The 15042-nt window shown below is 31.0% G+C and overlaps 1 protein-coding gene across 1 annotated transcript; it reads left to right on the plus strand.

Moving 5' to 3' along the window:
- Positions 1-10995: 10995 nt before the first annotated feature.
- On the plus strand, positions 10996-13993 carry LOTGIDRAFT_158460 (hypothetical protein; the record flags this gene model as incomplete). The annotated part of the gene is made up of 2 exons (XM_009051616.1): positions 10996-11130; positions 12719-13993. The coding sequence occupies 2 exons, from the start codon at positions 10996-10998 to the stop codon at positions 13991-13993; spliced, it is 1410 nt and encodes a 469-aa protein (XP_009049864.1).
- Between the last annotated feature and the right edge of the window lie 1049 nt (positions 13994-15042).

A 15042-nucleotide genomic window follows, 5' to 3' on the forward strand; every position in this document is an offset into this window, starting at 1 on the left:
AGTTTGATTATTCTGATCAGTTTGTATGAATGTTACTTGACCAAAACTTCTATTTATCAAGCCAGTAGAAACATTTAAATTAATTACTAACATAACTTTTGACCCTACACCTATTTTTAAGCAAGACACTAATGGTGTATCAGTCACTTTAACACATGTGGTTTTAAGCGTCATTTGAATAATCTAGAGCACTGATGGACACAGAATTCGGGCATTTTTGCAAAAAATTAAAGAAAAAAAACTGTGAATTATTATGGAGTTGAAAGATAGTGTAATTAGATTAATTTATTTATGACCTATAATAATCTTAGCAGAAGCTAAAATTGCCACTTTCTTTTTATTGCTAAGGATTAGCGCAGTCGGAAGCCAGTTGAATTGGTGCCTGCTAGGCGATTAAGTGCTGTGGGTTAGAATCCCGCTCTGTATTCTGATTCCACGGTCAGTAACTAACACCAATAACCAAAACTGTTGTGTGTATCTTGCAGATAGAGTTCTATTAATGGTACAGAAAAAATTCGAACAGGTTAATGTATCAAATATTCACTACTCTATATGAGTGTATGTTAAATTATTGTAAGTGAAAATTGAAAAAAAAGTTATTTTTTTAAGTGTTAAAAGATTACATAATCAGATTAATCTGTTTATGACCCAAACTACTTCACACCTGCATGTCAAAAGTTCATATGGATAGCTTTCCTATCATGTTACATAACCTGTTATAACACCTGTCAATCATTTTAATCCCCACAATCTACAGATTTTTATTACATTTTTTATAAACATTTAACACTTTTATTCCTATTTTCACAAATTCAATTTTGTATTAAACCACCCATGTCACATATCGTTGAAAAGAGAAAATTGAGTAGATCCTGAATATACAAACCATATTGCTAGGAGTTAATTACATTGTAAGTAAGAACCCTCAGTCAAAAAAAACCCAATATTTTTAAAATATATTTTAATGGATTATTGTCATATATCATTGAAAAGATAATCAAAAGGGAATTACAAAATTGAAAAAAATTATTTTCTGTGTTTATTAGAAAAGGTCATACAGCCGTCCAAAGTTGTCAAAAATGTTAATTTTTGAATGGCTATTAAACCGGAAGTTAATATTTTTCAACCAATATGAGTACACCTGTGGATAGCTGAGGTCAAGAACACCCTACAGTGAAATTTTCAAGGTCACCGAAGGTCAAAATATGGAGGACTAATTAATGTTTTGCTAAAACGGGTCAGTCTGAGGCGACGGCTTATGCATCACTTCCGGTTTGGATTTTTTCTGCTAAGTGCATTCTAATGATATGGTTTTTGCCAACATCTGAAATTTACACCGGAAGTGGGGGTGATTTAAAAAAACGGAAGTTCTCACTCAAAAACCGGAAATGATAGAAACATTTTTTATTGTATAAATTTATTTGTATGGACATTCTGTATATGTCCTGTGAATTTCAGATCAATCGGATAATTAGCGACTGAGTTAGAAATTTTGAGATTTTTTAAAAATTTTGGATTCAAATTTTTTGGACAAAAATATTAAAAAATTGATTTTTTTTAGCCTCACCAGATACGTCTTATAACAATGAACATATTAAAGAAAATTTCAGGTTAATCGGTTCATAAATAAGCCCTACAGACTTGATGCAAAATATTTGCACATTATGCAATGGCACACAATTAGCAAAAATTGAGTTTTAGATATTCATATTTGATTCCATCTCATTTAAAAAAATGTTTGGTGAAGACGATTATGCTATACCATTTTCGATTTTGTCTAAGGACGTTCCCAAAAAAAAAATAAGCATAACGAAAACAAAGCGTGACAAATCGATAGATTTGCCACGCAATAACTCGTGGGGAAATTTCGGCACGCAATAACTCGTGGGGAAATTTCGGCAAACCAGTCCAGTTTCCTAACCAGGCCTTCAGCCTATACGCTCTTCCAGCGATGCGAGGATCGGCCTTATCTTTATAATCCTAATACAGAAATACGTTAAAATTTTGCACACACAAAGCCTATTAGGTGTTCTAAAACGACGGTTCCCAATGATTTTGGTTGAAATCAAAGAGTAATTTTGACTTCGGACTATTTCTGTCAAGCGCCAAGTTGACTATAATCACTTATGTCTATTGATGTCAATGCTAACTGTCTGGATACAACAATGACCGTTATTGTAGCAACATTAGTATTGCATAATATCGCCATTGAAATTGAATGATACGATTTGGGAAATAGTAGTGCTAAATAAATTAAAATGTAAAAAGAAACATTCCACTGATCACAATATTTATATGAAGTGAAATTGTTAAACATTCGTTAACTGAGTTATTGTTGGGTTATCGTACATACAAAGAGGCAGTCAAACTTAGCAAAGATAAGTTTATGTTGAAACCATGCATACAAAAGTAAATAAATAAACAGGTCAGGCGAAGACTTACAAAGTCTGACTTAATTTAAATACATGTATTTTAGCACAAGGAACTCTATAAAACATATACTTCTTATAAATTTCGAACACACAAGTAGCCTAAAAAAAAGCCTGGTAACTGCTCACCGGGTTTTGTGCTAGAACATGACTGGAGGTGTAGATACCACTGTGTGTGGTTTGGACAATGGTACTGGAAAGAACTACAGTCATCGTACGAAAATTGGAATTCCTCAAATAGAAGTCAAAGGTGTCCCCGAAATACAGTGGCTCAGATACGACACTTTTCACTTTTTATTTTGAATTAAAAACTTTAATTCTAGGTTAAAATTTCTGTAATTTCGAATTAATACTTTAATTTTCACCAAGGTGATTATTCAAAAATATTTAATTAAAAACATTTTTCGTCGTTCTTTACAAGATTCGTTGAATTATCACCTAGGTGGAAACTCTTTTCCCCTCAGGTGGAAATCATTATTACCTAGGTGAAAATTAAAGTTTTTAACTGAAAATTACACGAATTATATAAAGTATTAACATTTAAATTCCATTGCAATTAGTGATAACGATGACAGTATTGGCCGACCTGTTAGAATTATTCTGTCTTATTGGCTGTATCAAATTAATAAATTTAATGTTGTTTATGAAGATAATTTCAATGCATTATTTCTGAAAATAGGAATGAATCTCGAAATTTGACATAAGAATAATAATACTTTAATTTTAACCAGGTAAAACTTCCCTAAATATGATTGAAGAATAAAATTTAGATTGACGCTTTAACCCACATCATCATTATATATTAGGACATACTATTCGAAGCCAGGTCAATCGTGAATACATTTATAATTACTTGACAATATTTGGAGTCCATTATTAATGTCAAACTTATGCACAGCCTTTGGCGGAATTTAGGTTTGTAGATCTTTTCTGACATAATTCGGACAATTCAGAGAGTTCGGATTTCGGAATTCGGAATTCCACACCCACTGTCCATCTGACACTCCATGATTTAATCAGTTTCTCACAATACCTGTCAAACAAATTTTGATATCCACAAGTGTATTATTATCCACAAAACTCGACAAACATTATAAATACAACTTATATCTGTCAAATAATGAAGATATCTTTAAACGCTTCAATTTTTGATTAAATACTGCCAAACTCGTGATTGTATGTAGATTTTCCTCCTGGAATATGCTAGCCTGGATACGAACAGGTATGCTCTAAAAGCCGGTAAAATGAATAATGAGTAATGGTTTATATCGTTTGTTTTAGAATCAAGGGGGTCAAGAGTAATACCGGAGTCCATTAGTAGAATGGAGATGAACAATAAAGATAATGAAAAAACTGCTGTAGTCCCAAACCGACATGTTGATTCAGGGAACGGAACATATGACACAATTACTTCACCTCATGAAGAAATTGAACAGCTTCTGTTTTACCACCAAAAACAGTACAAGAGTTTTCTATTCGAAGACTTAGCGGAAGAATGAAGGTTGTTTTTATTGTAATCGGAATGGTGAAATGCTGTGCTTTTATCTGCTTTTCTTTGCTAGCCCCATTTTTCCCAAGGGAGGTAACTGTGGTTTTCGTGATTCTTTACCCCCTAGTAAAGATGCTCCCCCACCCCCATACTTTCAAATGTTTTATCATTTTATTATCATAGAGGAAAAATGGCTGTGGCCTCTCTGGAAATTTTTGTGGCCCCTGCTCGCCCCCCTCACCTGATGTTTCCTAGAAAAGCCATTGCAGACAGGTCACTACTGTACATGTACATGTATTATGTATTTTGTACAGATTATCACTATTTTATGTACCGTTGAAATACATTTATAACATTACATCGATATTCTTCGATGTTTTCAATGTATAGATTAGTGGGGGGCAGCTTAGCTGTAGGCCTACTATAACTTAGTTTAAGTTATAGTAGTATTTAGAGATTGGAGTTGCACATGCCACAACGAGCAAAAGCATTTGTATTCGATTGTAATGTAACGAAATATGATTATTTGTAGTCTCAAGTTTCATGTCTTATAAACTGCAAATAATATTAACAATTCATAAAGTGATCACTAAATGAGTTTTTTTAATGACATCATGCAAAATTTATGCGTCTTGAAATGATCTACATTTATTTTATTTTTTCTGCTAGACAAATCTATAATCAGTTCTGTTACACATAAGAAGTAACAAGCTACGCTCAGAAACTTAAAACCAATGATGCACGTGCTGCGATTAAAACATAACTTTCCCGGCTGTTGAACGTTTGTCAATCATGTTATACGTAATTCATAATTTTTTTTTAATTTGTTACCGATTTAAACACAACATGTTAAAATCGGTTGACAGAGGCTCTATTTCAGGCAAAGAAGAAATCTGCACCAGAAACAACAGTTGGATTAATATTCAGTTGCTTTCAACTTATTATTTCTATTACCTCTCCTATATTTGGATTCTTTGCAAGTATATTTAATTATCACAGTAGATCAGTAGATTTATAGTTAGTAGTATATGAGCTTTCTGTATGTTCGCACTATCCATTCCACAGAAAGGTTTCCATAGGATTACCATAAAAAATTCATCTACAAAGAGAAATCAATGATGATAAGATATTCGTTGGAGAGAATACTTCAAATGCAACATTAAAAATAACGAATCTCCAACTTAACATACCCGTAATTTTCAACATGTTGACTAAAGATATCGAAATAGCTTTCCTTCGCCGTAACACAGTAGGTAGCATGACTTTAACTGGAGAATCCACTACTTGGCCAATCACCAATACTATTAAACCAGCAAGATATGTAATGGTTGGTTTCAAGAACTTACCGGACTTACAGACGAATAACAATAATGTCTTCAGAGTAGCAATGAACCAAAATCAAGATCCTATAATCCATAAAGTTCAAGTAAGATTAAACAACGATAATTATCCTAACCAACCTTTAACAATTAATCCAACCACAAAGGATTATAATGAATTGTATAGAACTATAAAAATATGTGTGAATTATTTGGAAATCCACCTCAGTTTGAATATGTAGATTTTGCACTTAATCATCCAATCTTCTGTTTTGTTCTATCAGCTCACCAAGAAGATCTTTTCAAAACAGGAGTCAACATAAATATTCATATTGAAAAAACACAAGGAGATGTAACCGAGTACTGTTTATAATTGGAAGAAGCAAAACATTTAATTAAAATAGCAGATAGAAGGATGGTAAGAATTGAATAAAAAATGCACCGTTAAAAATGAAACCAGAAACTTTAGTTAAGAAAATAATAGAAGCTATAGAAACAGCTTCCCCAACTGTAATAACTTTCAATGGTAAAAAAAATCAACATAACTAAAAAACTAAAGGTAAGGTAAGGTCAGGTCAGAGACGATATAGACTTAGAAAGAATTGACGCAAACGCAAAGGAAGGTGGATTTTTACCTTTCTTACTACCTTGATATTTGGTGGTCTTACTGCGACGGATGCAATAACTGGTGGTACAGTAGACACAATTTAGAAATGGAAAAGTTGGCAGCAGAGGGTAAAAAAAGTAAAAAGCCTAATATGGAAAAGAAAGGTTAGGTTCAGGAGTAGCAGATATATTAGGTACAGTTAAAGAATTTGGAAAACGATTTGGGGAAGAAACCAAGAAAACTGTTAAACAAGGATTAAATGAATTAGTAGATAGTATTGACACAGGAGAAGTCAAAGTCAAACATAAGGGTAATGCTATAGTTTTTAAAAATATATACACTGGAGAAGGATAATTTCGTTCAAAGTATAAAGGAGAAGGAGTGATTTTTGGAACAAAAATATAGAAATAATAAATCGATAAAAAATGGGAAAGAAATTTAAACATTCAAAAATATTTCCTAATAACCCAATGCTTATGTGTATATGCGGTAGTTCAGGTTGACAAAAGCAAACTTTTTAGATTTCGGTTCTTTATATTGTAATGGAGTTTCTGATGTTTCTTGCTAGGAGAGATCCTTTCCCGATGCTCTCCGCCTTTATCTTAGGACGTAGGAATATAGACTTAACACTTCCACAATATGCACTTTAATATAGGTTGTAACACTGGATAAAGGTATGAACAAAAGTAATGTCAATCTGATTCCCTAGAACACAATAGTTACTTGGAGTATTTCCTCTGGAACCTATACTATAAAGGTTCACAAATACTGGATGTATAATCGACTACTGGCTCGTCTGTCCCCTTCCTAGGCCCCCTGAATGCTGAATTCCTAACCCCCTTTATACCCAGCCCTCCTTTGTCACCTACCGACAAAAGACGTGTCCAACCGTCCCCTCTTTACCCAAACAAAAGGCAATAATCCCTTATCAACACTCAGAAGATACAGGGGCCTTTGTTGGCTTGTACCATTGATAAATGACCATTGTGTCCAAGTTGCGTAATCAGTAAAAGAGGATAGGCTGTACAATAGGAACTAATCCTATTGCCTTAGGCTGACCGATGTGGCAGGTTAGAGTGACCATTAGTGTCACTAGACAATGTGGTATTGTGTTCTAGGGATTTATCAATTACATCTAGTTACTAGATTACAATATATATATACACAACATCACTAGAGCAATCATATTATCAATTCCTTAAAGCTTTAGAATATTTCAATATTATGAAGACAACGAAGAAGAAGTGGAAATAAAAGATATCATAGAGAACTTCATAAAAGCAAAGAATCCATCTTTCAATCCATCTGGTTCATTTCAATAAAGACAACCTAACATTGACACAAAAGAAGGTATATATAATTAATTGGTATGTTTAATCTTACCAATGGACATGATGACGAAGATTATAGTTTTAGTGATTTAAAGTCATACGTACAAATTCTTGAATCGATTAGAAGAGGTGGAAAAACTTCAAGATTAAAAAACAAGGAAGAAGAATTAGAATTAGAGTTTGATGACGACAGCAGTGATGTCGACTATGTTGATCCCAATTACAGTGATGACAGCTACAATGATGTCGATTACAGCGATGACATTATAGAGAAAATAGATGACTTTCTAGGACATACAAGAGAAGGTGTAATATTTTTACTACGAGGAATTATTTAATAGATTACAAATAATATTTGCGGCAATGAAAGAAGGCCATCGATCACACAGACAATATGATGAAGTAAATTGTATATTAAAAAGACTCGTAGAGAAAGGTATTATAGATAAAAATGATTATAAAAACGTGATTAAAAATGTCAAATAAAGAACAACTATTCGTCATCACCTCGAATAAATCAGACATTAAATTATCTCTAGATTGGGATTAAAGTATTTCTCTGTTTACAATTCCATTAGAAATATCAACGAAAATAATAACCAAATAGAAATATCAACAGATAATGGAGTTGCATTCAAAACCATAAGTTTACTACCAGGAAGCTATGAATACATAGCCATTAACGAATATCTATCTGAATATGGAGGAAGTGCAAATGGTAAAAACATTCACCGTACCGATTGGATATAGAATTATAGAGAAACCATTTCAAACGACGTATTTACCACTTAATTCCTTTATGATTAAAGATATAAATCTGGAAATCAAAGATGGTAAAAATAGGTTTATTGATTTTGGTAACGAGGAAATTGTAATTCATCTTCATTAACAAAAAAAAAATTTATTGAGTAATTAAACACTCTTCATTCTCTTCTTCAATAGTAAGGTAATCGAAATCATCAAATTCATAGTTTTCATCCAAACTGAAATCATCTTTATCACTATAAGGATACACGATTCCTTCGATTCAGATAACTTTTAAAAACTTTCTCTGTTTATCATCATCCTTTGGAATAACTGTTCCATTGGTGAAACTCTTATCCCATCTTTTCTTAAATTCATTCGTCACATCATGTCCGCTATCTAATTGAATACAATCTTCTACACCTATCTTATCATTAGAGTAACCCTTAAACGTTTTCTTTTCTTTTAGATTACCATCAGAAGTTAGAATGATATTAGATTTGACTTTATGCGCTAAATATAAACCATATATAATTCCACCATCTCCGTAATCATTCTTTCCTTTACAATAAGCATTATCACATCAGATACCAACCCAGCTTCATTTAATTTATCCCAATTGCTAGATGAAATGTAAAAACTATCAGTATCTGTATAGTATATTTCCGGCTTATAAAATCCATCTATTACATGAATAAAATTATTAATTATTTTTTTACTGTGAGATAAAACGAATGACCCCAAATGACTAAGTGTTAGTCGTGTATATTTAGGGTGTGTACAGTCACATTCTGCATTATCATCTCTACAAGCTCTCCATAAATTTTCTTCGTAGTTTCTTTAATGCCTAAGGTTTTGTTATTTCTTCTTATGAGACAGAAATGTGATTTATGTAAGTAAAATACCCAATCTAATTTCTCGGATACTTTCTTTGGTTGAAAATGTCTATTTTGGGGCATATAAATTTGAAAATAAGTATTAAATTTCTTATTGAATTCGCAAATTCTAGCAGTTGTCATAACTCCTTTTCTGTTTGATTTCTGAAAACTGTTCATGAAATCTTAAAATTCTTTTGTGTAGTCTTTGTTCAAAACACGATTTACGCACTTTATAAAGCAGTGTCCATCGCTTGGTATGTAACAATTTATACCAGCATATTTATTTATCTTTTTGAGAAGGATGGTACCACTACCCACTTTTGATCTTTTTATTTCTTTGAAATTGTCTTTTCGTAAAATTATTTTTCCTGTAAAAAAAACAAACAGAAGCAAATTGTGATAAGTAGTGGCATTAAAGCCTACAAATTGCATGTTTTGCTTGTGTTCTCCATCAAGAATTACCTTTCCATCTAATTCAATTTGTCCTTTAAATGTTATAAATTTATCAGAGATAGCCTTAATAACATTGGAAAATAGCACATTTGATATGAATGTTTCATCGTCTTAAATTTCAATTTTATTCATATTTTTAAGTATCTATTTTTTAACTAGGAATTTTTCACTTTTATTGATGATATTTCTACATCAAATTCATCTAAAAATTTTATTGAATTCTTCCAATTCTTCAACTGTTATGTTCTTGTCTTCTCTCGATCTTTCGAAAAATTTAAATAATTTATTAAGATATTGTATTTTTGTTTTCTTTTTATAATGGGGTTTCTGTTTTGATGTATAACCTAATGTTATCAATCCACAAGATGAAGTTTGAACGGCAGTGAAGGTGGCTAATACTGTTGGGACATTTATTGGAAGCATTAATCCACCAGTTGCGGCTGTTGCCACTGTTTTTCCTACTGTTAGAATTGTGCTTAATGTTTTGAAAACAGAATCAATTCTACTCTATGTTTTTCTGCCTTTGTTTAAGTGTTTTACTTTTTCTTTTAGTTCATTTTGTTTTTCTATCATGTATTGTTGTCTACTGCTTTCGAACAGTTCCATTTTTAGGTAATTAGATTAAGTGAACTTCTGATAAAGCAAAAGATGGATAATTTTGATGTAAAGCATCTATCTCAAGCACTGAGCCAGGATAAATTACTATAGATATAGGATAGTAAATTCTACAGTACTAGAGATAATTCTTCTTTCGAATCTTTAATCTTATTCAGATGAACTGTAAATTTTGGTTTTTTTCATATTGATTTTTATCATACATATAAAAGTATAAATACCACCACCTTTTACACTTTCAATTATTGATGAAAATATTATAAATTTTTAATCTTGTTGACTTTTATGAATATCAATTGAGGTAAATTAATCAGTATTAACAAAATATAGTTTTACATATTCAAAGTGGACTTTCCGTCTCCAATATCATATCAAATTTATTCAATTCAAGAAAATGATATTCTTCTTAGTAGTATATGAGCTCATAGATTGGTTGCATTTTTCCCATGAAATGAAATGGAATGTGGAAAAATGCGACCAATCTATGAGCTCATCATTAAACTCCCAAAAAACAAGACCTAAATTCTCTACATTTCATAAATTCTTACAGCAAAACATCCTACATTTCATAAATTCTTACACTTAAAAAAGACCTAAATTCCCTACATTTCATAAAATTCTTACACCAAAAAACACCTTCAATCAATTTCCTACATTCCATCAAAAAAAGCATATTAAAAATACCCTTATATAAAATAACATCCTTGTTTCGCTTAACATCCGGTTTTTAATAGCCTCGTTTTAAGTAGTGTTATTTTTAGTCTAGAAAAGGGAGATAACTCTTTTTTGGATAAAAAAACAGACTAAATTAATTCATTTAAAAATAGGATGAGTTTAATTCTAAAACACGAACAACACAGATTCGAAGATTATTCGGGCGACGGTTTCTTTTCTTCATTATTTTCTCTAGGTAAAACAATAATTCCAAAAGTAGCTAGTTTTGTTTCAAAAAACAAATCACTCATTTCAACCGGAGCGAAAGTCATCGGCTCAATCGCGGAAGCGGGAAAGAGTATAAGCGACACAGTGAAACAATCTAACGAGTTGAAAGAATTAGAGCTAATAAGAGATCTGCGAAACAGGAGATTAGAAGAAAGGAAAGGAAAAGGTTTTAAAGTTATAGGATAAAAATGATAGTCGCTCACGCTCCAAAAACTTATTTTGGTTCAGGAGATATACAAAAATCATTGGGTTCTCTTCCTGGATTTCCATGGGCGAAATATCCCGGTGAAAAGATCTTCCCGGTCATAATTACACCGGTCCAGGTACTAGGTTAGATCTGCGATTAGACGAAAACGGTAAACCCAAACCAGGCGAAGAACCAGTCAATAGAGTTGACGCCGCTGCGCTTAAACACGACATACTATACAGAAACAAAGACATAAACTTCAGACACGAAGCAGACAGGCAAATGATAATCGAACTTGAAAATATTCCAAATCCAACTTTCAAAGAGAGAATGCAAAGAGCATTAATCATTAAACTGTTAAAAGCAAAGATGAAATTGGGCATGGGATTAGCGGATGAAATTCACAAAGAATTTAGAAAAACTAAAAACTTTTTAAAAGTAAAAGTGTTTGAAAAAGATGAAATATGGTCAGCCGATTTAATTCATATGCCAGTCGAAAGAGGATTTAAATATTGCTTAACAGTTATAGATTTGTATATGAGGTATGTATGAGTTATTCCTTTGAAAAACAAAACGGGATTATCAGTCAAACACGCATTTGAAACGATTATGAAGCAATCTAACCGACATCCAGAAAAACTGTGGGTAGATAAAGGAAGTGAATGTTATAAAGAAAAAATGAAATCACTTGGGTTTGAAAGTTACAGTACGCATAACGAAGGTAAAGCTGTAGTAATAGAAAGATTTAACAGGACTCTAAAAAATAAATTATTCAAAAAGTTCACGGAATTGAAATCTCAAAAATGGCTTAAAATATTACCAGAGGTTGTAGATGCTATAGGTGTCACACCAACACAAGCCTCGAGTAATCCAAATATTATAAAGTCAATTAACGCGCAACATAACTACAAAAATGAAATAAATTTAAAGTCGGAGATCGAGTTCGTATTTTCAAATATAAAAGCAAATTCGAAAAAGGTTACGTTGGATACTGGACGAACGAAATATTCATCGTTGATAAAGTAAACACCACATCACCTCCGACATATGAATTAATCGATCAAGACATAGAACAAATCATAGGAAGGTTTTATCAAAATGAACTTCAACAAACCGACTTTTAAAAATGAATGAATTTGATAGAAGATTAAGAGATGTAGACAAGCATTTTCGTTTTCTTAATTTTAAATTTATGTTCAAAATATTATTGAATGTGTTTTATCAGAATGTAATACAATTTTTTTCAAACACAAACTACGTATATATTTAAAAAAAACGACTTTTAAAAATGAATGAATTTCTCGATATGGAACCGATACAACCACAAACTTTCAACTTATCAGATGAGCGAATGAGTTAAATATATCACCGTCTTATTATTGTATGAGAGATGAAATAAATGATCTGAAATATAAGAAAGGTAAATTTTACGCTATAACAAATATACATACTTCCGATCAAAAAGGAGTTCATCATTCTGCTTTGTACAAAGACTCTAACTTATATTTCTTCGATTCTTATGGATTAGAACCCACTGAAGAGATAATGCAATTGACTAATAAACCAATCAAATGTTCAACATTTCAAATTCAATTACCGGGACAAAAGTTTTGTGGTCAGCTTTAACTTTGGGTCTTATATCAGTTGAGTTTAGGAAAACAGTTCGAAGAAATTGTAATAAATAAAAATGGCGAATGAGTTTGGATTAGGTTCTTTATCTTTAGAAACTAAAAAAACCTAACACTACAGCGTGGATAAATAAAGCGAAACCTTTCTTTGTGGATCAAATCGGAGACACTCTTCAAGGTGATTTAGATATGAACAATTTTAGCATAACTAATTTAAAGTCTCCGGAAAACGATAATGATGCCATTCACAAGAAATATTTACGGGATCAAATAAATTCAATTGAAGTAAATAAAAACCATTTAGAAGATAAAATAAGTAATGTGAAAAGATTCTTCAAACGTCAACTAAATAATAAAAATTTTGTTAATGATACTAAACTACAACAAGAGGTACAAAGATTAATAAGTTTTATTCAAAAAGAATTGGTCAACGTAGCAAATAAAACTGAGGTACAAAATCTAATTTCATTAATATCTGAATTAGAGGATAAGATTGCAAAACAAAAATTAGACATTCAACAATTGATAGATAACATTCCAGATGAAAATGAAGATACGTTTCAACAGGAATTAAATGCTCTGGAAACTAAACTTAACAGTGAATTACAAAAAGAACTAACAAATATTAAAAAACAAATACAAAACATAGATGATAGCGAAATCAAAACCTATATTCAACAACAAATACAAAACAAAGATGATAGCGAAATCAAAACCTATATTCATCAACAAATACAGAACATTGATGATAGTGTTATTCAACAACAGATAACCACTATTAATAACCTAGTATTAAAACAGGACAAAAATATAGTCGCATTAGAAAAAAAGTTTCTCAAGAAAGAATCATATTATTTCAATTTTCCATTTGGAAATTTGAGACAAGGCGTTATTAATGATATTGATAGATCAAAAGACTATGAATATAAAAAATATGGATTTAAAGTAAATATAAGAGTATTTTCTACTTCAAATTTTTTTAACCCCCATTATATATTTAATAGTGATTATCCATCAGATTTTACTTTTAAAGGAAAACTTGTAATTGAAATTAATTTTCCCATCCAGGTAAAAGTTGATTCAATATTCTTCAGACAAAACCATAAAATTCATTATAAATTCAACGCTCAAAAAGTTCTTAAGTTTATCAATGGTAGAGACAATGTAGAAATTAAAGAATATGAAAGTAACGACGAAAACAACAAGGTTAATCACTTATATGAAATTAAAACGAGTGGAAAATATATAGATAGGTGTAGAATGTTAATCATTCCAGATAATAAAGAAGATGAACTTTCATTGAGTGATTTTGATATGATATTACAGTCGAAAACTTCACCATCAATGAATATCAGACTCAGATCCATATAACAATTATGACTTTTTACGAACGACAGACTTTGAATACGTAAAACTATATTTTGTTGATAATGATATATATTTACCTCAATTGATATTCATAAAAGTCAACAAAAACAAAATTTTTTAATAAGAGATGATGCATATGTTAATATATCAATCTTTATTAAAAAACCAAAATTTTCAGTTCATCTGAATAAGATTAATGATTCGAAAGAACAAATATCGTTAGTAACTGTAAAAGTTGTTAGTAATAAACACCTACCAGCTTTATCAGAAGTTCACTTAATTTAATTACCTAAAACAATACATGACAGAAAAACAAAACGAACTAAAAGAAAAACTAAAACAATTCAACAAATGTAGAAAAACATGGAGTAGAATCGATTCTGTTTTCAAAACATTAAGTACAGTTTTAACAGTAGGGATAACGGTAGCAACAGCCGTAACCGGTGGATTAATGCTTCCAATAATTGTCCCAACTGTATTAGCCGCGTTCACTGCCGTTCAAACTTCATCTTGTGGATTGATTACTTTAGGTTTTATATCAAAACAGAAAGCTCATTATAAAAGGAAAACAGAAATTTTAAATACATATCTTAATAAATTGTTTATATTTTTCGAAAGATCGAGAGAAGACAAGAACATAACAGTTGAAGAATTAGAAAAATTCAATGAAATTTTAGATAAATTTGATGTAGAAATATCATCAATAAAAAATAACAAATAAAAATTCCTAGTTAAAAATAGTTGCTTTAAAAATATGAATAAAATTGAAATTTTAGACGATGAAACATTCATATCAAATAAACTTTATGATGTCATTAAGCTTATCTCTGATGAATTTACAACATTTAAAGGGCAAATTGTAATAAATGGAGAGATAACTCAAGATGGGGGATAGAAACAAGGCATGCAATTTGTAGGTTTTAATGCCAAAACTTTTCGCAATTTCTTCGCAACAGTGGATATAAAATCGGATGCTTCTGATTGGTATTTCACAGGAATTATAATTTTTCGTAAAAACAATTTCAAAGAAATAAAAAGATCAAAAAAGGGTA

Source organism: Lottia gigantea (assembly GCF_000327385.1).
Source record: "Lottia gigantea unplaced genomic scaffold LOTGIsca_17, whole genome shotgun sequence".
NCBI lineage: Eukaryota > Metazoa > Mollusca > Gastropoda > Lottiidae > Lottia > Lottia gigantea.